Source organism: Staurois parvus, unplaced genomic scaffold (genome assembly GCF_062004578.1).
Source record: "Staurois parvus isolate SC_StPar_1 unplaced genomic scaffold, SC_StPar_1.0 ptg000696l, whole genome shotgun sequence".
In the NCBI taxonomy this organism is placed as follows: domain Eukaryota; kingdom Metazoa; phylum Chordata; class Amphibia; order Anura; family Ranidae; genus Staurois; species Staurois parvus.
Genome location: NW_028318492.1, coordinates 2,893,550 through 2,920,988, shown reverse-complemented (window position 1 = coordinate 2,920,988; position 27,439 = coordinate 2,893,550). Strand labels below are relative to the sequence as shown.

The 27,439-nt window shown below is 42.3% G+C and overlaps 1 protein-coding gene across 1 annotated transcript in view; it reads left to right on the top strand.

Moving 5' to 3' along the window:
* EGFL6 (EGF like domain multiple 6) overlaps positions 1–27,439 on the top strand; it is a 152,370-nt gene that overhangs the window by 74,989 nt on the left and 49,942 nt on the right. Inside the window, exons 4-7 of the mRNA XM_089652992.1 lie at positions 3,725–3,844; positions 16,092–16,211; positions 17,942–18,076; positions 22,416–22,538. Of these exons, the coding sequence (XP_089509118.1) occupies positions 3,725–3,844; positions 16,092–16,211; positions 17,942–18,076; positions 22,416–22,538 (498 nt within the window). The remainder of the gene's footprint in view (positions 1–3,724; positions 3,845–16,091; positions 16,212–17,941; positions 18,077–22,415; positions 22,539–27,439) is intronic.

Sequence of the window (27,439 nt, the reverse complement as noted above, 5' to 3'; positions counted from 1 at the left end):
AGGGTCCATTATTATAGGGGGATTTTAACATTGTTATTTAATCCCACTTTGGATAGATTACACAGCTCTACATGTCACTCTTCATGCTTGAGAGACTGGGCGGAAACATATAACCTGGTAGGGGTATGGAGGTGGAAACTCCATGGTCATAGAGCACATTACTGTTAGTCCGAATCTCATAATTCTCTATCCAGATTGGATATGTTTTTCCTGGCCCTTACCCTACTTAATAAAGTCACTGCTGTGACATACTTACCTATAGCGATCTCTGATCACTCCCCTTTAGAACTTGTGCTCAAATTATCTAAATCCACAATAACTGAGGTTTGGAGCATGAGTCCCTATTGGCTCATGGAACATAGAGTTCTCTATACTTGTGCTGACGCTATCTCCCATTACTGGACAGAAAATGCCCAAGGGGTTTCTGACCTAGTTTGCTGGGATGCTTTCAAAGCGGTAATTAGTGGTGCACATATGGTTGGTGTTATGACTCTTAAGAAAGCTAATAATGAATGCTTACTAGACTTATCGGGCAAATTACAAGAAGCTGAGGCAACCTATATATTAGATCCTACTCTTATGAACTATCAGTTATGAAAGGCTTGAATTGGCTTTGGCTGATAGAACCAAAAAGAGGCGTTTATACCAAACACAAAGGATATTTGAGTCGGGGGATAGGAATGGCCGTCTTCTGGCCTTTCTAGCCAAACCAATACCTGACCCTATTACTATTTCTAGTATCTATGATGGTGCTACTATCCTCCGTTCCTAACAGGAACAAATTAAGGATTCCTTTGTCCAGTTTTACCCAGACTTCTATACATCCCAAGCACATTATACCCCGCCTGAGCTTTATGAATTTTTAGTTTCTATCCCCTTCCACAAACTTTCTCTGAATCAAAGATTAACTCTTGATGCACCAATTACTATAGAGGAGATTGAGACAGCTATAAAAGCCTTTGCTAAGCATAATACCCTGCAGCCTGGCGGGTTTCCAATAGATTGGTATTTAGCACACCGAAACTCCCTACTCCCTAGGCTACTTTCTCTTTACAAGATCCATATTTGAGGCACAAACGCTTCCCTCTTGTCTCCGAGAAGAATTATTTTAGTAAATATAAACTTGTTTCCCTTTATGCAGATGATATGTTACTTTATCTTTCTGATGCCCAAAATACAATCAATGTGATGTTAATGCTTGTACAAGACTTTGGCACCTTCTCTGGCTTCCGTGTCAACTGGTCCAAGTCCAATATGTTTGCAGTGGACTCTTGCTTTGCCACCAGATTGCCCTTTACAAGTTACTACCTCTTTTAGATAATTGGGGATCATAATACAGCTACCCCTAGCCATGTACGTTCTTAATAATCTGTCTCCCTGTATTGCTTTACTTAAAACATATATTGCTAGTTGGAAAACACTACCTTTAACTTTGTTAGGGAGGATAAATCTTTTTAAAATGGTATTTCTACCTAAATTTCTATATATTCTATCCAACGGTTTTTCACAGAGGTATAATCTCTTCATTCCTCCTTCCTTTGGTACCCCAGGCCCCCAAGGATTTCTTTAACCATGCTTCATTTACCAACTTTACAAAGGGGGTTTAGCATTACCGAATTTATGTTTATATTGCCTCTCAGCTTGTTTTTATACACTGTTGGCTTTTCCCGCAATTAAATAATGCAGCTAAGGCTGTAGAAGCAGCCCTAGTTTTCTTCCTATGAAACACTGACAAATTTAATCTATAGACAAACTACTCCATCTGGGGGTGGGATGTATCTGTTGAAATTATTGCTTAAAGTATATCGTCAATATGTTTCTATGTTGCCTGATACCTCCTGCTCCGTCTCACCTAATCAACCAATTTGGTTTAACCTTACCTTTCCTCAATTCCTCACCCTACTGGATGCACACCTGTGGGCACAGAAGAGTTTGAAATATGCACATCAATTGTATGATGGTGGTACATTTAAGTAATTCTCCCATTTACAACTAGAATTTCAGGTTCTGGAAAGATGTTTTTTTCAGGTACCTTCAATTAGGACATGCATCCACAACTCAGTTAGGACTCAGGGAAGTTCAATTTAATAACTCACTACTGGAAAAAACACTGTTGCCTTCTGAACATTCTAAGCTTATCTCTTCTTATTATGGTACTTTAATCCTACTCTGTTTACATGTCCTACAAAACCATTGGACACATGGGGGTTTATTTACTAAACCTGGTTGACTCAGAATCTTGGGCACCTGTGCATGGTAGCCAATCAGCTTCTAACCTCAAATGTTCAGTTAAGCTTCAGCAATAAAACCTGGAAGCTGATTGGTTTTTATGCAGAAGTGGAAAAGATTCTGAGTCAACCAGGTTTAGTAAATAAACCCCATGATATCCCAGACCTCTCAGATGATAACTGGGATGAACGCATTCATAATTATTTCACTACTACTATTTCTGGGACAGATTAATTCAATTGCTTATTTTTCACAGAATTTATTATACACCCCTTTGGCACTTTAAGATGCACAAGAATAGTCCTGTATGTCATAAATGTCATAATTATAGGGGAGATTTTCTTCACATGCTTTGGAGATGTGAAAAGATTTGACCCTTTTGGTCACACGTTACCCAGGTTCTTGCCACACATTTTGATCAATCGAATATGTGTAATCCGAAGTGGTGTATATTAGGGGTGCTAGAAAATATAGATTTAAGCTCCTACCGGAAACAATTTCTTTGCTATCTGTTATTTTATGCCAGGAAAACAGTGGTACTCCAATTGTTTCTCTTCATTCACAGTAATTTCTGTTAGTCTATGGAAAAATCTGTTTAAACAACAACTACCCATCTATAGGCTGACCTATGAGGCCAGGGGATGCCCTCACAAATTTGACAAAATATGGGGCCCATGGACAGAGCTATTTGACACCTGTGCGGGGCCGGATACCTAAATAATTCTTTTCTTTTCTAAGCATTAACTGGATATTGCATGTTCTGTATGTATAGGACTCAACTCTTACTTTTATGTTACTCACAGGATAGTGGCATGTATTTCTTCTACATGGGGAAACTGTCTAAGTAATCTCTATTACCCTGTTTTCATATGAACCCTGGAGGCTTTCCTTTTGGACCACTGGATGTAGGTGTTCTTTTTGGTTTTCCTTTTTTTTTTCTCTTTTAAGAATTTTCAAATCATAGACAACTTTACATTGTTATATACAGTGTTGTTTCACAATTATTGTAGGGGAATCTTAAGCTCATCATAGCCATGCTCCTCCTGGGAGAGGTAGTGGCTGCTTTGTTTGTCTGTAAACTTTATGTTCACAACCCATGGTACATGCTGTATTGTATTTTTTGTATATGTTAAAAAAAATCAGTTAAAAAAAACCCTTCTGTTAAACTTCTGATTAATTAAAACTAATGAATTATTTTCATTTAATCAGCTCTATTGATTTCCCGAATATGAATGTCTGGTATCCTTTTATTTGCATAATTATATATCTATGATTCCTTGCATTGCAATTTGTTGATGATTTCTTCTTAATTAGCTGCAAGTCTGTTTCATAGGTGTTTATAGTGCAGTGCAGGTTGAAGTTACAGTGAGTCCAAGTAAGCCGCATGAACTGCTGCTGACCTCATTTCACTTTCCAGCTCAAAATCTTTGGCTCAGCAATAAAACCGCTGAAAAAGTATGTGTTCACATATTTCTGAATTAAATGTCTTTTGCAGATCTGAATGAATGTGGTCTTAAGCCTCGTCCCTGTGAACATCGGTGTATGAACACTCATGGCAGCTACAAGTGTTATTGTCTTAATGGCTACATGTTGATGCCAGATGGCTCTTGTTCAAGTAAGTTATATAAGCAGTTCATACATTTATTTTTTTTATCTCATTCTATCCAATGCAACTTATAGCTTGTGTCTGGACACATTCACTATTCGTATGTTCACAAGACAGCCAATATAATACTAGCTGAAAATCCACAGCAAGACTGGAAATTAGAGAGCTGGGATGTCTCTATATATGACCCAATCCGATTAATATGATCCATCTGCATTTCTTTTTTAGCACTATATATATTTTCCTAAATATACTGTATGCTATGATATTTGCTATGACTGCTGTGCTACATACTAAGATTTAGGTGATATTTTTGTAGATTAAGAGCTTTAAAGGTGTTACAAACACACACAAACCTCTAAATGCACAGTTCTAATACATACATGGTCGCTGTCTTATCTGCCAAAGGATTTATATTCCTGTCCATCTATCACTGAGAGTTACACAGATCTGCAGACAACAGGGCCATGTTGGTGACCTACAGTTAAGCAATACAGCCAGGTCACCACTTTGCCACCAATGCAAACAGCAGGGATCAGCAGTAGCAGCTGTCAGATTTGTACGGTATACAAATCAATGGCTGGCGTGCTGCTGTTCACATTTTACCACCCATCCAAGAAGTTACATGCGAGTTGAGCCACTGACCAATCCTGGACACAGATCATTTGCATCCAGGGCATATCTGTCTGCATACAAACTCGCTGCAGCTAATCGGCCAGTTTGTATTTGGCCTTGGAAAAGAGTGCAGTTGCATCTAGAGGCAGCATTTACCTGCCTGTGAACATGGCAAACTATCAGCCCTACTTTACTATTCTAAATAAGGCTTTAGAGATAGAGATTGCATGCATTCTATGCTGGAGCAGCCTGTAGGTCCAGGCTGACCCAAAGGGAGAGATTTACTAAAACTAGTGCACACAGAATCTGGTGCAGCTGTGATTAGTAACCAATCAGCTTCTAGCTTCAGCTTGTTCAATTAAAGTGTTACTAAACCAGCAACAGTAAAATCAATTTGTATATGCAGCAAAACATGCTTGTTATACTCACTGAGGAGCCTAAGGGGTTAATCCTCTATATTTTGTAAAAAGGCTGTATGATCCTATCTTCTCTGATTCTCCCCTTCTTCTACTGTCCCCAATCCATCTGCTGATAGTACAAAGCCCCAGGAGTTACTCTGCACATGCTCAGTTTGGTGTGTATTGCTAGAGAGTTTTTTTTTCTTTGAGCGGGTGCATGTGATCAGCACAGGGCCAATCAGCGCTGTCCAGACAGAGGGTCAGGGGTCATGCAGCCTCATAGGACAGTCAGAGCAGAATGAACACTCCTCCTAGGTTTAATCAGTGCTCAGCTGGACACCGTTAGAAGTCACAAGACTGCTCTAACTGCTAAGGAGAAAATGTATTTAGCAGTTTTTATTTACTATAATAATTGCAGTTTCATGTTATGTGTACTGTGGGAGACAAGATATAGTGAATGCAGGGTCCTTGATTTGGTAAAACTTTAAGCTTTGACAATAAAACCTAGAACCTGATTAGCTATTTTGCACAGCTGTGTAAGCCGGGTACCGGGGTGGGCTCCCCAGGATACAGTGAAGTCACGAACGAGGAAAGCAACCCCAACACCAGCGTTTGCCACAACAGAATTTTACTTAGATGTGGCAAATAAACACAACCACAAATGCTGGAAACATACAATAAATTTACATACACCCAGCCCAAAGGCTGAGACCCTTGTGCTGCACAGCACGGCGCATCCTGATGGATGAAGGTAGAAGGTGTAGTAATTTACCTACTGGTGGGCACAACTAAGCTGCCACACCTTACCCGTTATTACCCTAAAAGAGCAGGAATCAGTGTATGGGTGTACGGTATGGGCTAGCCTGCGGTGCAGCACAACAGTTTACAATCTTACACAAATCTACAGTATTCCCCCTCCCATAACTGGTCCTGTAGCATGTCCCCGAGTATTCCTTCTGAGCAAAACGCCAGTCTGGCTTGAGTTTGTAGGATTTTATCAGCTCTCCAATGTGAAATGTCACTTTAAGTTATGGAGTCCTTCCAATGATCAGTAATAACACTTGTGGCCTGACACAAACAGAGACCCTAACTAACTAACTATAGGCCTGGTCTCAGTCTCTAGGCGCCAACACTGAAATGAAGTGCGTGCACGATCTTACCGACCCGGGTCTGCTTTGCATCCGCTGGTGACTCTGAACAGAACAAATGTCTCTCCAGCAAGCATGCGATATCGCAGTGTATGTTGCTTTGTTCCTCTGCTCTCATCAGCATTCCTAGCAGTAATCTTCCTTTCTCTGAACAGGATCAGGGTCTTGGACACGATCAGCTTCACTTAGCTGCAGCTCTGGTTACTGAGGGATGCTCTCACACCTGGATGCCATCAGATTCTCTGCTCACACTGCTCCTTCATTCACCATCCTCCCAAACATGGCAGCTGTCTCTCTTCTTCCTGTTCTCTAAACTCTGTGTGAAAACCCCACCTCTTCATGAATATAGAAATATCTATGCAGTCGGAGGCTGTGTTAGGAAAACAGTGGCATCTTGTGGCTAAACCGCAGAATGTCAGTCCAGAACATTTAATTTACTCCACATAAACAGTGTTCAAACAATGAGAGCTGTTTCCCCATCTCACAGCTGCACCAGATTCTGTGCGCACAAGGTTTACTAAATCACCCCAAAAATATCATATAAGCAGTCAGGAGGCTGAATATTTTGCTGTATACTGTATTGCGCTGAAACAGACCACTGTTGGGGAAACCCTTTTGAATAAACACGGGTAGGAAGACCATATATGCTCTTAGACACCTATACTACCCATCTGCAAGCTTTATGTTTGACGTTGGTCCCTTCAATACGTTACCCAAAACATACAACATATGTACAGTATATATATATATATATATATATATATATATATATACTGTACATATATTGTATGTTTTGGGTAATGTATATTTTGTATTACTAAAATATAATTAGAATATATTATAAAAAAAAAGTCAATAATAAAATGCAGAGATTGGCATACTGAAGGGATCAGCAAATTGTAGGTGCACATTAGAGGTGCAGTGCAGGAAAGTTTTAGATTTTGTGCATGGCTAAAGTAAAGTCACTCTGGCAGTTTATGTTGGCAATGGAAATGAACTGTTTATATTATTTTAAAGAATATCGTTTGGAAAGTAAACTCTGCAGTGGTCTCCTAGAGTGTGGAGCAGACAGAGGTAGTCTGTTAAATTACACCTTAGGGAGGAATTTATCATGTATTAATGAACAGGCATGATATCTTCTTAAGTCCAGGAATTACAGAGATATACAATATAGTCATAATTATAATATATTTGAATTCTTATCATAGCTTACATAAAACATGCAAGTAACAATGAAAACATTTAAAACCGGTAAATACTGACAGTCCTAGTCCTAGTGTTTGTAACAGATGACATATATACAAAGAAAACCATTATGGAGCACTCTTTCACAATCTTTGTTTAAGTTTAATTTTGTGGTTTGTATGGGAAATTGCCTATTTGCATTACAGCTATTTGTAATACATCATCTAAATGAGAAAAATACTTTGCACAGCAGAGTGCATGTTCAGAATGAAGCTGACCATACCCTGTTAGTTTTTCTTTTTTTTCTTTTTATTCAGTCAGTGGAATGAAAACAACTAACAGATTCCTTCACCCACACAAATGAGGTGAAATGAGGAACCCCCCCCCCCCCCCCGGCATTGTATTCTGACAGCTGCACTGACAAGAAAAAATTTCGAGCATGTCCCTTTGACAAACGTCAACCAAATGATCAACTTCTGTTGAGCAGGGATGACTGCACACTAACTGAAATACAACCTAGTCCTGCTGAACCATTCCAAATTCGCTCTGTGTATGGCCAGTTTTATATGCAAAAATGTCCAGAAAGCAAACTCATAAACAAGGACCAAGGAATGCCTGTATAAGCAGGGTTTTTTTAAGCCCCGTGTGCATGAGCCCTTACTCTAAAGCACCCTTTCTCAACTAGGGTTCTGTGGAACCCCATGATACCTACAAAGGTTCAAACAAAGGGCAATGACCCCAACCTATAACTAGCTTTTGCAGTAAGGAGCATATGGAAGGGCAACATACGTCAAAAAACAGCCAAAAATTAGGTAAGCTGGGAATTTTTGTTTGTTTTTTCCTCCAAAGGATGCTAGGGGTTCCTTCAGCAATCAGCAAGCTAAGTTACCACTGACAATGATCTTTTTAGATTTCAGAAAAGGGGTGATTCTCCACATTGACCCCAAATGTAAGGAGTGTTCTTCCCAGTGATTATCACACTAATGTACTGTGAGCAGTAGATAAAGTATATTAGCAAGGGTTCCCTGGGAATGCAAAATTATATCACGAGTTCATCTGTATTAAAAAAGGTCTGAATTTCTGAGTGCATTGTGGGTGTATTCTTATCAATGAGCTCATAGGAACACATAAATAATTAAAATAAAAAAATTTGATAAGTAAACTATGTAATTAATACACATGATGTGTATATACACACGTGTGCTTGTGTGTTTATATATATATATATATATATATATATATATATATATATATATATACAGTGAAGGAACTAAGGATTTGATCCCCTCCTGATTTTGAATGTTTGCCCACTCACAAAGAAATGATCAGTCTAACAATCGAATGGTAGGTGTATTGTAACACTGAGAGACAGAATAGCAACACAAAATTCAAAACAAATGCATGTCTAACAAATTATGCACTGATTTGCATGTTCATGAGGGAAATAAGTATTTGATCCCCTTCACAAAACATGACTTAGTACTTGGTGGCAAATCGCTTGTTGGCAATCACACAGGTCAGACGTTTCCTGTAGCTGACCACCAGGTTTGCACACATCTCAGGAGGGATTTTGGCCCACTCCTCTTGGCAGATCCTTTCCAAGTCATTAAGGTTTGGTGGCTGATGCTTGGGAACTCGTACTTTCAGCTCCCTCCACAGATTTTCAGTCGGATTAATGTCTGGAGACTGGCTAGGCCACTCCAGGATCTTAATGTGCTTCTTCTTGAGCCACTTCTTTGTTGCCTTAGCCGTGTGTTTTGGGTCATTGTCATGCTGCAACACTCATCCACGATCCATTTTCAATGCCCTGGCTGAGGGAAGAAGGTTCTCACCCAAGATTTGACGGTACATTACCCCGTCCATCGTCCCTTTGATGCGGTGCAGTTGTCCTGTCCCCTTAACAGAAAAACACCCTCAAAGTAGAATGTTTCCACCACCATGTTTGACAGTTGGGATGGTGTTCTTGGGGTCATAGGCAGCATTCCTTCTCCTCCAAACACGACAAGTTGAGTTCATGCCAAAGAGCTCAATTTTGGTCTCATCTGACCACAGCACTTTCAACTAGTTCTCCTCTGCATCATTCAGATGTTCAGTGGCAAACTTCAGATGGGCCTGGACATGTGCTTTCTTGAGCAGAGGGACCTTGTGGGCACTGCAGGATTTCAATCCTTGTCAGTGAAGTGTGTTACCAATTGTTTTCTTGGTGACTGTGGTCCCAGCTGCCTGGAGATTATAAACAAGATCTTCACATGTAGTTCTGGGATGATTCCTAACTGTTCTCATGATCATTGACACTCCACGAGGTGTGATCTTGCATGGTGCACCAGACCTAGGGAGACTGACAGTTGTTTTGTGTTTCTTCCATTTGCGAATGATTGCACCAACTGTTGTCACCTTCTCACCAAGCTGCTTGGTAGTAGTTTGGTAGCCCAGTCCAGCCTTGTGTAGGTCTACGATCTTGTCCCTGACATCCTTGGACAGCTCTTTGGTCTTTGCCATGGTTTGGAATCTGATTGTTTGATAGCTCCTGTGGACAGGTGTCTTTTATACAGGTAACAAAATGAGATTAGCTGCACTCCCTTTAAGAAACATTTTTTTTTTGCATTGATTGGCCCCCCAGAACATCCTCGTTCATGAACGCGATCCTATTTTAATCGATCAGATTATGAGATCAAATGGTGGCAACAGGGACACAATAGGTAACAATGATCAGAATATTGATCAAATTGGTTAGTGACTATTGAATGATTATTTTTATTGGAAAAGACCAGTTGGAAAATAAATTATTATTATTATTATTATACAGAATTTATATAGCACCAACAGTTTTCTCAGCGCTTTACAAAATATAGGGAGACAATACAGGAACAATACAGTTCAATACAAGAGGGTTATGAGGGCCCTGCTCCTTGGAGCTTAGAATCTAAGACAGTGGTTCTCAACCTTTCTAATGCCGCGACCCCTTAATACAGTTCCTCATGTTGTGGTGACCCCCAACCATAAAATTATTTTCATTGCTACTTCATAACTGTAATTTTGCAGTGGGAGGAGTAGTGCCATGTCATTGGTGTCAGTGGAAGGAGTAGTGCCCCATCACTGATGTCAGTGGGATGAATAGTGCCCCATTGTTGGTATCAGTGGGAGGAATAGTGCCCCATCACTGATGTCAGTGGGATGAATAGTGCCCCATCATTGGTATCAGTGGGAGGAATAGTGCCCCATCATTGGTGTCAGTGGTAGGAATAGTGCCCCATCGTTGGTATCAGTGGGAGGAATAGTGCCCCATCACTGATGTCAGTGGGATGAATAGTGCCCCATCACTGGTGTCAGTGGGAGGAATAGTGCCCCATCACTGGTGTCAGTGGGAGGAATAGTGCCCCATCACTGATGTCAGTGGGATGCATAGTGCCCCATCGTTGGTATCAGTGGGAGGAATAGTGCCCCATCACTGATGTCAGTGGGATGAATAGTGCCCCATCACTGGTGTCTGTGGGAGGAATAGTGCCCCATCACTGGTGTCAGTGGGAGGAATAGTGCCCCATCGTTGGTGTCAGTGGGAGGAATAGTGCCCCATCGTTAGTGTCAGTGGGAGGAATAGTGCCCCATCGTTGGTGTCAGTGGGAGGAATAGTGCCCCATCGTTGGTGTCAGTGGGAGGAATAGTGCCCCATCGTTGGTGTCAGTGGGAGGAATAGTGCCCCATCGTTGGTGTCAGTGGGAGGAATAGTGCCCCATCGTTGGTGTCAGTGGGAGGAATAGTGCCCCATCGTTGGTATCAGTGGGAGGAATAGTGCCCCATCGTTGGTATCAGTGGGAGGAATAGTGCCCCATCGTTGGTGTCAGTGGGAGGAATAGTGCCCCATCGTTGGAGTCAGTGGGAGGAATAGTGCCCCATCATTGATGTCAGTGGGAGGAATAGTGCCCCATCATTGGTGTCAGTGGGAGGAGTAGTGCCCCATCATTGGTGTCAGTGGGGGGAGTAGTGCCCCATCATTGGTGTCAGTGGGGGGAGTAGTGCTCCATCACTGGTGTCAGTGGGGGGAGTAGTGCCCCATCACTGGTGTCAGTGGGAGGAGTAGTGCTCAATCACTGGTGTCAGTGGGAGGAATAGTGCCACATCATTGGTGTCAGTGGGAGGAATAGTGCCCCATCATTGGTGTCAGTGGGAGGAGTAGTGCCCCATCATTGGTGTCAGTGGGGGGAGTAGTGCTCCATCACTGGTGTCAGTGGGGGGAGTAGTGCCCCATCACTGGTGTCAGTGGGAGGAGTAGTGCTCCATCACTGGTGTCAGTGGGAGGAATAGTGCCACATCATTGGTGTCAGTGGGAGGAATAGTGCCCCATCATTGGTGTCAGTGGGGGGAGTAGTGCCCCATCATTGGTGTCAGTGGGGGGAGTAGTGCCCCATCATTGGTGTCAGTGGGAGGAATAGTGCCCCATCACTGGTGTCAGTGGGGGGAGTAGTGCCCCATCACTGGTGTCAGTGGGAGTAGTGCCCCATCACTGGTGTCAGTGGGAGGAATAGTGCCACATCATTGGTGTCAGTGGGAGGAATAGTGCCCCATCATTGGTGTCAGTGGGAGGAATAGTGCCCCATCATTGATGTCAGTGTGGTGGAGGGGAGAATAGTGCCCCATCATTGGGGTCAGGGGGGGGGGAAATAGTGCCCCATCGTTGGTGTCAGTGGGGGGAGGAATAGTGCCCCATCGTTGGTGTCAGTGGGGGGAGGAATAGTGCCCCATCGTTGGTGTCAGTGGGGGGAAGAATAGTGCCCCATCGTTGGTGTCAGTGGGGGGAGGAATACTGCCCCATCGTTGGTGTCAGTGGGGGGAGGAATAGTGCCCCATCGTTGGTGTCAGTGGGGGGAGGAATAGTGCCCCATCGTTGGTGTCAGTGGGGGGAGGAATAGTGCCACATCGTTGGTGTCAGTGGGGGGAGGAATAGTGCCACATCGTTGGTGTCAGTGGGGGGAGGAATAGTGCCCCATCGTTGGTGTCAGTTGGGGGAGGAATAGTGCCCCATTGTTGGTGTCAGTGGGGGGAGGAATAGTGCCCCATCGTTGGTGTCAGTGGGGGGAGGAATAGTGCCCCATCGTTGGTGTCAGTGGGTGGAGGAATAGTGCCCCATCGTTGGTATTAGTGACACAAATGATGGGGCACTATTCCTCCCACTGACACCAATGATACTTACTTTGCTGACCCCTGCTCCAGCCTGGGCTCGCTCTCTCACTTTCCTGTCAGCTGTCTTCCTTCTCTGGCCGCTCTCCTCTTCACTCGCTCCGGCAGCTCCCTCGGTCTTCTTTGATGTACGCGCGCTGTCGCTCGGCTCCTCCTCTCCAAGCTCCACCTCCTCGCCGGTGATTGGCCTCTCCTGAGCTACAGTTCCGGTGGCCAATCAGCGGCGAGGAGGCGGAGCTGCTGAGCGATCCCGGAGGTGTGGCCAGGTGACAGGAGCAGCGTATCATCCCGCCCACACATCGCCGGAGACAGCAGCGGTGTCTCGGTTCCTAAGACCATCGGAAATATGTGTTTTCCGATGGTCTTAGGCGACCCCTGGGAAATGGTCGTTCGACCCCCAAAGGGGTCGCGACCCCCAGGTTGAGAACCGCTGATCTAAGAGGAAGGGGCTGGTGGTACAAAAGGTAATAATTGAGGGGGATGGACTGGAAGAAGGAATAGAAGATTCCATTAATAGCTGAATGCAGGATAGGCTCCCGTGATCATTTATCTGAGTATGTATGGCCACCATAAAGGCCAATTCACACCATTTGCATTGGGCAGCAATGCGCAGCCTTTCCCAGCACAGACCCAATGTAAAGACAAGGAACTTTGCTTTGACTACTATGAAGTCAGTTCATATGCATGTAGTACTTTTTTCAGCTTGGCGTGTTGTGACACAAACCACAGCATTGCAATGTTGCTGCAGTCAACAAACCTGAATGAAATGTCACTTGTCACTTCTATGCTCGCAAACGCCAAAGAAAAAAGAAAATTTTTAAAATTATTACATGTTTCCTGTCTGTCAGGAGGAAAGCCCTAATGCATAAATTCCAGCATTGTATACAAATAGGAAAATCAGCCTTAGGCTTTTAAAAAGGCAACAGCTGGACCAGGCTGTCACATTACATAGTAGCCATCATCCTGTGATCATATTACTGTCAAAATAGTTCACATCTACGAATGTGATCATGTCACCAGCCCACATCGCTCAACCATGGCAGGAGGAAATAAACACAAAAGATACCTTGTAGAGATTCAGACACCTATTTAGGATTCTTAAAGAATTAGCACCAGTTTGCTGTTTGTGAAATTGGCAGTAATTAATAGCAGCTCTGAGCTGGTGTACAGAGATACTACAGTCAGGGCTGTGGATAAGGGGGTAGCGCCAATCCTGCTGTATGGGGCCCGGGCCAGCAGGGGGGCCCAGGCAGCTGGGTGAATCAGATGTGGGCAGGGAAGGTGATCGGCACAGTGCCGTGGTGGTGGGGGGGGAGCAATTACTGAAATAGATCTCCCATATGGCTCTCTCTTCAGCAGCTGAAAGCTGGCTTCTTCTCTCTTGCTGGCTTTAAGCTGCTGCAGAGAGAGCCATACAGGGGATCAGTTCCAGTAATTGCCCCCCTGCCACAACCATCACCTTTTCTGTGCACCATACGTTTCCCCCTGCTGCCCAGGTCTCCCTGCGTGTACCCACCACCACGGTGCTGCTGGCTTCCCTCCTCTGCTTCCCATGGCAGCTGCAAGCACACAATAGGATCCTACAGGATGGAGAGTGGGGAAAGGGTCCTGTAAATATGTCACATTTACCAATACCTTTCTGAATGAACACAATGAGTGATCGGTACCGAGCACTCACTGTGTTCATCCATAACTGAAGCTTAGTAAATTGTGTTCGTTTTTTTGTTTCTTTTTTGGGGGGGCAGTCAGGTTGGCTGTATGGGGCCCCATGTTTTCTATCAGCAGCCTAGACTACAATACTCAGACTGGGGCAAGTCAATGATGGGAAGCTGTTACAGTATTACAGCTTCACACACAATAGTGTATCTCAAGACCCATTTAGCTGCAGGTCAGTTGATTCCCCAGGCCCCAATGTAAACATTGGGATTGGGAAATGATTTGTCACTGGGTAGGTGGAGACTGAGGGGGAACTAAGAGACTACTTTCCCATCCGGGCTGTTACTTTTGATTGAGAACGTGCAGGAGTAGGCAGATTTAAATAGTGGCTATCAATCTTCTACCGCTGTGTGCTGTCAACCAAAAGTAAGGCAAATCTGATAAGGAACTAGTTTCTCAGTTCCCCATCAGGCTCAGCCCACCCCTGGTACAAAAGTCTTCAGCATCATGCTTGTCAGTGAGAAGGGTGCATTGGCTGGGGAGGGAGTGCACTGAGGAAGAGCTGTCCAGTATGGACCTCAGTGCAGGCACTGACAAATTTATTTAACATCACTTTCAGTGCTATGCCACAACAAAATTCTATAGGGTCTCTACTACACCCATTAAAAAATGCCCCCGCAGTCTTTTCACCTAAGATTTTTTCAGTTTACATATAGGGGTTGGTTTACTAAAACCTTAAAATGAAAACTTTGGTGCAACTCTGCATAGAAACCAATCACCTTCCAGTTTTTTTTTTTTTTGGTGAAAGCTTAAAGTGATTCTAAAGACTTATTTTTTTAAAGAAAATATAACAAACATACCTATACTTACCTGCTTTGTGCAGTGGTTTTTCACAGAGTAGCCTGGATCCTCCTCTTCTGGGGTCCCCTACAGGCTCTCCAGGCCCCTCCCTGCTGTCGGGTGTCTCCACTGCAAGCAGTTTGCTATGGGGGCATCCTCTGCTTCGAGTATCCATTCATACATGGAGCTGCGGCTTGGCCCCCTCTCTCTTCTCATTGTCTCGCTGGCTGTGATTGATCCCGCTTCTGTCTCAGCCAATGAGAAAAGGGAGTTCCAGGATAGCCGAGCGTCCAGTGCACATCGCTGGATGGAGAAGGGGCTTAGGTGAGTATTAGGGGGACCTGGGGGGGATTCTGCAAAGAGAATTCATGAAGGTAAAAAACATTGAACATTTAGAACCACTTTAACTGAATGAGCTGAAGTTAGAAGCTGACTGACTACCATGCACAGCTGTACCAGATTTTGCACTCACCAGTTTTAGTAAATCAACCCCCATTGGGAAATTAAGTCACAATGTGTATCACTACTCTCTGCAGGTGTCAGTGAAAATAGACAGCTTTATGTGCATTGGCCTCTCCTAAAGCAGAATTTGCAGAATGTGGGGCACAGTCCTGAGCACAAATGATATATTGGGTGACATTACTTGAATATGATAGAGTTACGCAAAAGTCAAGCCTTCCCCCTTCCAGATAAGCTCCATCTGCCTTCCTTACCATGTTGCTGCTCTTTTGTTGCATACATCTGGTAACAGTATATGAACTGGAGCTTTTGCAGTCCCAAGGTATGTTTTTGGATCTTGGGAGGTAACAAGGACACTTGGAGGAAACTTGAACAAATTTGGAAGGATTTATGTATGGAGCAAAGGAAAGAGAAAAAAAACATGGCCCCAGGACTGTAGTCATTAGTGTTAAGTCAACCAAGTGTGGGGTGAAGAGATTGGATAAAAAAGCTGAAAGTGCAGTAAATGTTTGTTGATACAGTGTAAATGTTGTTAAAATTCATAGTGCTGTATATACAGCTACTGTGAGTAGAAAATGTTGAAAAGCATGTGCTTTTGCTTTAATCAACCTAACTGAAAACAGTCCCTTCAAGATGTAATATTTTATGAAACTTTCATAAAGGTCATTTTTACTGGGTCCCACTGAAGGTATCCAATTTTCTCGTTGTTGCTGATGAGAAGACATGAAAAAGTAATAACAGCCATAATTTAAACCGTGTGCTATTAATCTTGTTTCTCAGACTCCAGGACTTGTGCAATGGCAAACTGCCAGTATGGCTGTGAAGAAGTCAAAGGGGAGGTACGATGTTCATGCCCATCCAGTGGACTGCAGCTGGGACCAGATGGAAGGAATTGTATAGGTGAGTTTAGATATGACTTTCAGATTTTAGCTCACCGCAGAATTGAACCATTTATGCCAAATGACCATAAAATCTGAAAAAGGCGTGTATTGCATAGCTCATTTATAAGCAGCATAATCAAACATTGTTGTGTAACTGTTTTTGTTCTCACTATTACAAACTAAAATACTTCAACATTTAAAGCCTCCAGTTTTGCATTTACTCTTTTTATTTTGATCTGAACCTGTAGCTAGCCTTCTGATTCTTATGGTGGCAATACATGTAGCGATTTGTGTTCCATTTAGATACAAGTGTTTGCAAACAAGTGATTCATCATTGATTTAGGAGGTTCTAAAGGATTAAGTTGTTTTACCTTCATGCATTCTATGCATAAAGGTAAAAAACATTTTATGTGCAGCGGCCCACCCAGCCCCCCCTAATACTCACCTAAGCCCCCTCTCGATCCAGTGATGTGCAATGGAGTCTCGGCTATCCCGGGACTCCCTCTTCTCATTGGCTGAGACAGCACCGGGAGCCATTGGCTGCCACTGCTGTCAATCACAGCCAGTGAGCCAATGAGAAGAGAGAGGGGGTGGGGCCAGCAGTGGCCCCATGTGTGAATGGACACACAGAACAGCGGGTGCCCCCATAGCAAGCTGCTTGCTGTCGGGGCACCCGACAGGAGGGAGGGGCCTGGAGTACCAGCGGGGGGACCTGAGAAGAGGAGGATCCGGGCTGCATTTCACATGCATTTGTTTGCACATATATAGGATATCATGGTTTGAGTATTTTAACTGCTTCACATTTTTGTAAATATCAGTTTAAAGTTAATTTACAATCAGTGTATTGTGGTCACTATTCACAGTTATTTATTTTTATGACAAGGAAGTGAACCTTTGTGTATATAGGTATTGCTTTACGGTTGTGTATTCTAACTGTCAGTGTGCAGCATCCAGGGGTTCACTCAGCGCAAAAATACTTTATTGGTTAAGCAGAAGCTATCAACAAAATTCTGCCATAGCCAGTCAGGTTGGCAAAGTTGTATATGCCCAAGTGCTCACTAAATTGACCAAATTGAGTTTCTTTGGTTTGCAGTTCTTATTCAGTTTGATCAATTTAGTCCCATTGAATGATCAGTTGAATGATTGTACATTTGTGACCCCCATTAAGGCATATTTCACTTCACTCTGATCCATTTGAAAAGTTCCATTTGAAAACCTTTGGAAATCCTCCAGAGTTCATTGACAGGTGTATTTTACCTGCAGTTGACAACCTTCTGACCACATTCGAATTCCTTCTGATCTACATTATGCTACTTTTGTGCTGCCATTGATTTATATAGAGGAAGAATCATTCCGTTGCAAACAAAAGCCCATGGACACAGACCATGAGTGTAGTTGACTGGAATCCTAAGTATGTACTACTGTATTTTGGGAGGTAAGCTGCAAAAACACCACCATTAGGGCCATCTTTAACAATCAATGTGGTGGCAGTGATTTATAACAGCTATGGCATTGCTCTAATCAGCATTTATGATGCTAGGAAAAAATTAATTGGAGTCAAAGAAAGGTCAGTGTCACAAGAATTCCAGCAATTTGCTGTTTAGTCCCTGAGTTTATATCAATAGGTTTAGTACAATAGAAAACAGGAGATTAGTGATATTTCCTTTAAATATATAGCATACTAAATGGAAGATTGTACGTTCTGTATCACAGCCAAAATTAACAGAATTATTATATTTTTTGTTGTAGATATTGACGAATGTGCAGCTGGAAAAGTAACTTGTCCTTTTAACAGAAGATGTGTAAATACTTTTGGAAGCTATTTTTGCAAGTGCCAGAATGGTTATGAATTAAAGTATGTGAATGGCAGATATGACTGTGTAGGTAAGAATACTAAAAAAAACGGCAGTTAATGGCATAGTTAAAGTAGAATTATTTTCTAATGTTGGATTATGGGAAAAGGTTAGAAATTCTGCTGGTCACCAGAACAGTACTAAGTAAATTTATAGTGAAACAGTGAACATGTTTTATTGGTGTCTGTGCCTTTCTTGGAGATCATGGGTGGCAGGTCAAAAAATAGGGGAACACATATAGCAATAAAACCTCAGGTACTATTACCCTTTCCCTCTCCCAAAAGAAAAGTTTAGATCTGGAATTGGACTTTTAGCCTGGGTTCACATATATGCAGTACAGTATATTGCATGTGATTCACACAGGAACCGCACTGCATTCCTGTGCAAATCACATGCAATTTGTGTGCGGTGTGATTGGAGCCATACATTATGTATGTCTCCAATCGCACCATATTCCGCACCAAAAAGGTGCAGGACCCTTTTTTTGGTCCGCACTAGAATCGGATCGCATGGGTATTCACACCCATGTGATCCGATTCTGCACATCACACTGCGTTTTGTGGACTGATTTTGGGGTGTTGTCAACTTAACATACACACCCGCAGTGGTTTGCATGAAAGGGGTGCTATTCAGATGTGGCGCAGAGTTCGTACAGAAAACGCTGAGAATTCCGCACCGCATCAGTGTGAACCCAGGCTTAAGGCCCTATACTATAAAATACTTGATCTCCTATAATTCCCTTAGCTATATGACATGTTTTCTGGCTAATCAATGTTTATTATATGGCTAATCAACAAAGTGATCTGTCTGTCTTGTGTTGAACTGTATTTTGTTATGATATTTAAGATCTATATGAATACATTATTACTGAAATTAGAGCTCAATTTCAAGTCCTAAGCTACTAGCCAGGCCTTAAGAGTTACTCATCACCAGTTGCCCCACCCAACCCCTACCCTGCCCCACCCCTAATCCCACCCCAAAACACATCCTCATCTGCCTGTCAGTTTTTCAGGCGGACCCTCCATTCACCTCTATGGAGCGGTGGATGTAAACTAACTTGTGTCAGTTTACACCCATCTACATCCAATCCAGTCCGCTAAAAAAATGGAAGGGGATCTGTACTCCTCTGTCTAGGTGGATCATATCAGAGGGCAGTTGGGTGTGAATGGACAGTGGTATTTGTTTTACACCCACCTGCTCATAGAGCAGAGTGGGTTCTGTCCTTGTCCTCATTGCATAAACTGAGCGGACATGGACCTGTCATCTGTGCATTTTCCTGTGATCAGAAAGGAATCAGCAGACAGGTCCCCTGCTGAGCAAGGTGGGGGTCCATCCTAAGTGATAGGGGCCTAAGGCAGGCCATATATGATGCGATTTTGTTTCCTGCAAACATGAGCTGAAGGAAAGAAAATCGCTTGATTCACCCATCAACACAGTCAATGTTGATGGGGGAATCCCTCCTGCGGACCTATTGTGTTCTCCCAGTAGGAAATGATTACAACTAGCAGCTATATTAGTCACTGGCTATAATCACATGTAAAATCCGACATGCTGGTTGAATCCAAGTTATGCAACAATTGACTTGGGTACAATCAGCCTGCCCATAGATGATTCGAATCTCGGCCATTCCTTGTTGAACCAGCCAAGATTCGAATCATCTATGGCTGTCTTGCATTTCACTGTTCTTCCTTCAATGATCATCATCATTATCATCATGATAATCACACAGTACAGGCGCTGGGGTTCAAAGTATCTATACTATGTAAGTGTGTGACTATCATTATGATGATCACATTTGGCTGCTCCCTGCTTTAGAATTGGAAATAGGCACAGGTAAGGGAAAGGTATGTGTTGTCATGTCATGAGACTGTACCTGTCCGGTGACTTCTGCCAGAGTCTCAGAGCTGAGGATCACTCTGTCTGCACTGCTGGGCTGGCTGTTGAGTGGATCTGTACACTGATTGCTTCCAGTTTCAGCCAGCTACCCCAGCCTGCCAGTGCTCTTTTACTGCCTGACTTACATGTTGAAGGAGTTAGGCAGTGTGAAAAGCAAGCCGAATCACTCCCAGGCCAGCAGCAAGGACTTACTGTATCCTAGCACAGGATAGTGTGTGTGTAAATCCATGAGATCTACAGTATCCCGGCTGGCTGGCTCTCCCACAGTGACATGACAGATCCTACATTAATCTGAAGCTGCTGGCCGGGCACCCTGCTAGGTGATGGGACCCCCTTATCGGCAGCCTGTTTCCCTTCGCTGCGGTGCCTGGGACACACTTGACTCCACGTTATTTCCACTCACAAAATGCGAGCAGCCAAATGGAAATTTTGAGGCCTGCTGAAATATTAACTTCAGTTAAAATAAGCTTTATTGATATGGCACAGTGCTGATTTAACAAAAATCCTTCTGCCTGTACCACCAGACCCACCCACTGAAATTTTCTATGCAAATAGGTAATATAACATTATTTTAACTGTTTATCAATGCTGTGGTAATCATAACATGAGTTATCATTAAGCTTGGTTTCCACATTAGACCATAGACTTGCTTTGGCTACTCGTTTACAACGTGTCTAATGACTAAAACATAGCAATGCATCACAGTGATGGACAAAAATGAGATGCAAGTGATATAAGGAGGTCAGAGACAAACATATCTACAGCTATAATGCTGCTATCTTTAAAGGAGAAGCATGGACAAAGCTTTCTTGACCCTATTTCTTCCATGGATCACAGAAGTGCAGTTTGTTCTGCACTCCTGTGACCCGTTTTCGGCAGTCAGCGGGCTAAAGCCAGTGTCAGGCTCAGTAAAGATCCTGGCTTTACAGTTGGGATCCACCCAGATTCCTGAAATGGCGACTGGCTCAGCCTATCAGTGGGCTGCTGAGAGCTGGAGGCAGCCTCTCCAGCTCACGCCCATTCCACAGCCTAGAGCTCTAGTGATGCAGCGTTGTGACGTCAGGGAGGAGCCTACGTGCTGACATCACGCCGCTGGGTCCACGTGATGGTCCGGAGGCCATCTTTGGTTCACCATGGGCTGGAGATGGAGACTTGGCTACTGTACTTTTGATCATTTGGTGTATCACTGGCTTCTGGAGAATTCCCACCTTCAACCGGGTCTCCGGCAGGAGGAACAAGCAGGAATACCCCTTAGTGTCTTTCTGCTCTGGGCTTGTTTGCTATTTACTTCTGGTGAGTGCACTATGGTGGAGGTGCAGTGAGGAAGTCACAGAAGTCACTACATTTTGTTGATTTGATCACATTACTATTTTTGGGACTATTATGATATTTAGAGGACTTATATATTTTCATTTGTTATACCGTCCATTTTGTTTTCTTTATTGGAGTATGCACAATTCCCTATTTCTTTTTTATGATGTTTTCTTTCTTTTCTACAATCACATGGTCATCATTGATTATAACACACATTTTTGTTAGCGCTGCACATTGAAATTAGAGTGTTATTAATGATAACTGTAACAGTTGTTTGTGCTCCCGATTGAACTATGAAGCCATCAAATGGCTGGTGTCAAAGCTGATCATATGTGCAGCACCATGACAACTGCAGATCAAACAAAGGCTAAGATGGCAGTGTTGTTGGCTGTAAAGGTTAGGAAAGTTTAGTTCCTCTTTAAATTTAAGGCATATAGGTTGCTAATGTGCATGGGTCAGCTCTCAACGGAATAGCCAAGCCCTCAAATTGCTGGTGTCATAACTGGCCACACGTGGAGCACCATGTCAACTGCAAATCTAAACAGAGGGTAAGAAGGCACCTTCCTTGCCTGTAAAGAATAAGATTTATTTTCACTTAACAAGAAATATCCCTTTTTCAATCTTTCACAAGAAACCAGACAGAAACGTAAGAACAATAACAACTAAGGAAAAAAAACTGTAAATAGTTTTGAACATTTTTCAGACTATTCAGTTAATACAGAATGGAATTATGGAGCTCTATATAAGCTAAATGTAGTTATACAAACATTGTTCTTATTTATTTTGTACACTAGAATCCTGGTCGCTTTTATTTTTGGTCCTCATTCCCAGAAACATAGCTTTAGAGTTTGATTCTTAAACCCAAGAGCTTTGCACGCTATTGTTTTCTAAAGGTGCCATAGAGCTAAGTATGCTGCTCAGTCTAAACAGCTACAGTTGGGCTGGGAAACTATGATATGTTTGTTAGCACTCCACAGCCTCTTCAGACTTACTTATTTACTGCCCAATTTATTTCATCGGAAGAATCGACTGGCTAGTTTAGATTTCCTAGCCAATCACTCCAGACGCAGGAATGCCAGGGTTGTCGTTTCAGTTTGTTCAGTGGACAGTTCTTTCTTCATGTCATGTCAATGGCCTTTCACTTGTTTCTTATTTCACAGATATAAATGAGTGTTTGATGAAGACTCATAAGTGCAGCCCTCACAGTGATTGCCTCAATACCCCAGGCTCCTATAAATGCCGATGTAAACAAGGATACAAGGGCAGTGGATACCAGTGTTCAGGTAGGTTCACTGATCAATGAATTTTGTATTTTACCATTATTATTATTATACAGGATTTATATAACGCCAACAGTTTGCGCAGTGCTTTACAAAATGAAGGTAGACATTACAGTTACAATACAATTTGGTACAAGAGGAATCAGAGAGCCCTGCTCATTAGAGCTTACAATCTAGGAGGAAAAGTTGAGTGATACAAAAGGTAATAACTGTGGGGGATGAGCTGATGGAGGAAATAAATGGTGGTTTACTAATTAGAAGCAGGATAGGCTTCTTTAAAGAGAAATGTTTTCAGGTCTCGTCTGAAGGTGGATAGATTAGGAGACAGCCAGACAGATTGGGATAGGGAGTTTCATAGGATGGGAGAAGCTCGGGAGAAGTCCTGGAGGCGAGCATGGGAAGAGGTGACACAGGAACTAGAGAGCAGAAGGTCTTGGGAGAATCGAAGAGAGAGGTTTGGTTGGTATTTTGAGACCAGGTTGGTGATGTAGCTGGGGGCAGAGTTGTGGATGGCTTTGCAAGTTGTTGTTAGTATTTTGAATTTTATTCATTGGGCGAGTGGAAGCCAGTGGAGGGATTGGCAGAGAGGGTAGCAGACACTGAATGCTTGGTAAGGTGGATGAGCCTGGCAGCAGTATTCATGATGGACTGGAGGGGGCATAGCCTATGTAAAGGTAAGCCAATGAGGAGGGAGTTGCAGTAGTCAAGGCGAGAGAAAACCAGGGAGAGAATTAGGAGTTTTGTGGTATCATTGGTTAAAAAGGGGCGTACCATGTACTGTACTTTCCTGATCAGAACATAGGACAGTATACGGAATCATTCTAAACCTTTGTTGGTACTCATAATCATCTATAGCTTATGTAACATTACCATTTATTATTTGTATATTTGGAATTGAGTAGGGAATTTGGAACTGAGTAGTAACAGATTGACATTATAGACAGTGTAAATTGTATTTGCGAAGCCTGCTTTTCTGTACCACTAAACGTCCATGTGTTCAGAAAAAAGGTGAAGTAATTAAAGTGTATTACTGTTAAGTGTGTCTACTAAAAATTAATCAACCAGTGGGTCTTTCTTAAATTCTTTAAAATGTGACCTATTAGTATTCCTTGAGAAACAGAGTTTAGTAACATTGCTCTACATCACTTTTACAACTGACATACTGTAACCCACTTCATAAAGGGCAATATACTCTGCTTCTAAGCTTCTTTTCTGGCCAAATGTATTGCTCTTTAAAAGAGTTCATAGGATAAGTCCATATTTTAATCAAAAAGCTAGAATAATGTTTATGAACGATATCCTTGTACCTTTTAAAGTGAGTTGTGAAATTGGTCTGTTACAGTAAAGACAATTGAAATACACCTACAAGACTCTACTATTGAAAGATACAGTATATACAGTACTTTGCCCGTGAGTACAGATAGACGTTCCTTGCAGTTCCCCACATCTGTGCATACTTTTATCTTTTACCATTGAACTAGAGATGGAAAGTGAACAGAAGTATGAAGTCATCACTGTAGAATGCACTATACAATGGAATGAGTTTTACAAATATCCTTAAAGATAATAGTATGAGAGTAACCGGGTCAATTAAGCTTGCCTATTAAGGTGAACTATAGAATAGAATGAAATAAAAACATCTGAGGACACATGAACTAAGCTTGTCTATTAAGGTGAGCTGTAGATTCAGATTGACATAAAAAGATCTGAGGACTCACCAAGGAAACAGCAAACACATTCTAAAGCCTGGTTTGATGGTTGCTCTTCAAAGCCTATTGTCCTAGCTTATGACTGTTTATACATTCAAAGTTTTGTGGTCCTTGCATCACCTTGATTTTTGAAATCCAAAGCTGGGCAAACAAAAATGTTTGGGACGATACAAACAAAGGGATTGATTTACTAATACTAGAGAGTGCAAAATCTGGTGCAACTGTGCATGGTAGCCAATCAGCTTCTAACTTCAGCTTGTTCAATTAAGCTTTGACAAAATTACCTGGAAGCTGATTGGTTTCTGTGCAGAATTGCACCTGATTTTACTCTCTCTAGTTTTAGTAAATCACCTCCACAGTTTGTTCAGATTTGGTCTAGCTTGTGCATTGAGGCCATAAAACAAAATCACCACTAATCATGCTGATCTATCAGATTCAATTAAAAATACCAGGGTTATCCAACCATCACATATGATTGTATTTTAACTTAAGATTATTTAGACAAAATAAATAGACCCATAGTCTTAAAACAAGCCAAACTAATGTCACTTAAGGCTCATACAAGAAATATACAATTTAAATATCAGTTTCCAGAACAATAGCTAAACTTTTCCAGTTCTCCAAAATTCCAGGAGATTGATGTGAAACAGTGCAACATTCAATCACTGCATATGTAACTGAAGGATCTCTGCCAAGGTGACAGGAGTGATTTATGACTTCACTCAATAATTACCATAAGTAACTTTCAAGTGGTTTGTATGTTCTTATGTATGAAAAGTATGTAAACTTATAAAAACTAAAGAACAGAAAGTGAACAATCAGATTTCTTGTTTATTTTATTTTTTTTTTTTCATTTTTCCAGAGAAGATTTAACTAACAGGCACAACTCGATTCAAATTTGTTTTAATTGCCTTATAGTCCTATTATGGCCAGGACAAGGAAGGGGGGGGGGGTAGGAGGGCAGATGGGTCACATGCCCTGGGAGCAATGTTTTTATGGGGGGGGGCGCATTTTGTGCTCCATTCTCCAGCTCACCAATGGGAGTGATGGGCAATGTCATTACTTGGTCCGACCAAGAGCAGGGGCCTTGGTGGCAGCTGGAGGGAGGATTCTGCTCTCTCCTCTCTCTGATAACAGATTACAGGGGGCAGAATAAAGAAGGGCACACCTTGCTCATACTGATGCTCTGCCTCCCACACTCTTACACAGCCTGCTGAACTATAATATCCCCAGCCTGCTCCTTTCACTGGCCTGTCCCTTTTCACTGGAACAACATTCGAACCTGGCCAGGAGAGAAGACTACTGTCCCATCAGGTTATACCAAGAGATGGCAAGCCAGGTAAGCACTGTTTTCCAGTGGCAGGTAGCATTGTGTTAATGCTGCAGGGAGGCTGTCTAGGCTTAGGGTTCAACCAGCAAACATGGCTAATAGAGGTAGATTGTCTGAGAATGAGCTTGTGTAATTTAACGCACCGACAGAGCCGCCTCTTTCCCCCTCAACCTGCCAGCTATAATAAATGAATCCTCCTCATACTGATACCATTGATGCAGTGGCATTCCAGTTACCAAATGTTTAATGTGTGCTATTTTTTAAGAAACAACTCCGGAATACTGAGCCCTAAACAGCTCTTGCCATATTAGATTGTTAGATAACAGTCTGGCAGCACAAAAACAAATACTGCTCAACTACAGTTTAATCCCTAATTTACTTTTATCTCTCCCATCTTCTGCATGTCATGAAGCTGATAATGGTAATCCTGGTGTGTTTTTAATGTGTTTGCCACATTCCAGATGCATTCCATACAGAAAAAATTCAACATGTTCTGCTTTTGTTGACTGCACTAGTGTAAACTAGGGCCACTGGAATCCATGTTAAACACTGTCCATGCATTTGTGATGCAGATTAAAAACACAGTGGACTGCATTTGGTGTGAACCAGCCCTTGAAGAGCTAACAAATGACTATACCTTACTGCAGTTATTTATGTCTGAGAGCGGTAAACATCTAGTCATTAATAGAAGACTAAAGTTATATCTCCATGGAATAGAGTGGTTTGTTCTTCGTTGACTCTATATGGCCTTGTAATTCATGGCTTGGGTCTTCCTTTGATCCATATCACACTTTTAGGAATTAGGAATTAGTGGCCTGGGAACATTTATCAAACTGTTAAGAAGAATAAATATTTGAATAAATGTGAATGTTTGACTCTATATACAGTAGACATGTGTGGCATGGTTCTTGCACATTAGCAATAACCTACACTAAAGTACTATGTAAACAAATGAGACTTTTATCACAGCTAGGCATTATTTTCTGTTAGTGAAATATACCTTATTTAACGTGAGAACACAATTTCTTTGCATGTTTATAAGCTTACTTCATAAGTACCTTCTTCATGTTTTTAACTGATTAATTCTAACTTCAAATGATATATACAGTATATATATATATATATATATATATTATATACACTATATTGCCAAAAGTATTGGGCCAGCCCTCCAAATCATTGGATTCAGGTGTTCCAATCACCTCCATGGCCACAGGTGTAGAAAATTAAGCACCTAGGCATGCAGACTGCTTCTACAAACATTTGTGAAAGAATGGATTGCTCTCAGGAGCTCAGTGAATTTCAGCGTGGTACCGTGATAGGTTGCCACCTGTGCAATAAGTCCATCCATTAAATTTTCTTGCTACTAAATATTCCATGGTCAGCTGTTAGTACTATTATAAGAAAGTGGAAGCAACTATCAACAACAGCAACTCAGCCATGAAGTGGTAGGCCACATAAATGACAGGGCGGGGTCAGTGTATGCTGATGCGCACAGTGTGCAGAAGTCACCAACTGTCTGCAGAGACAATAGCTAAAGACCTCCAAACTTCATGTGGCCTTCAGATTAGCACAACAACAGTGCATAGAGAGCTTCATGGAATGGGTTTATATGGCCAAGCAGCTGCATCCAAGCCTTACATCACCAAGTGCAATGCAAAGCATCAGATCCAGTGGTGTAAAGCACGCTGCCACTGGAGTCTAGAGCAGTGCAGAAATGTTCTCTAGAGTGACGAATCATGCTTCTCTGTCTGGCAATCCGATGGATATGTCTGGGTTTCGCGGTTGCCAGGTCAATGAAACTTGCCTGACTGCATTGTGCCAAGTATAAAGTTTGGTGGAGGAGGAACTATTGTGTGGGGTTT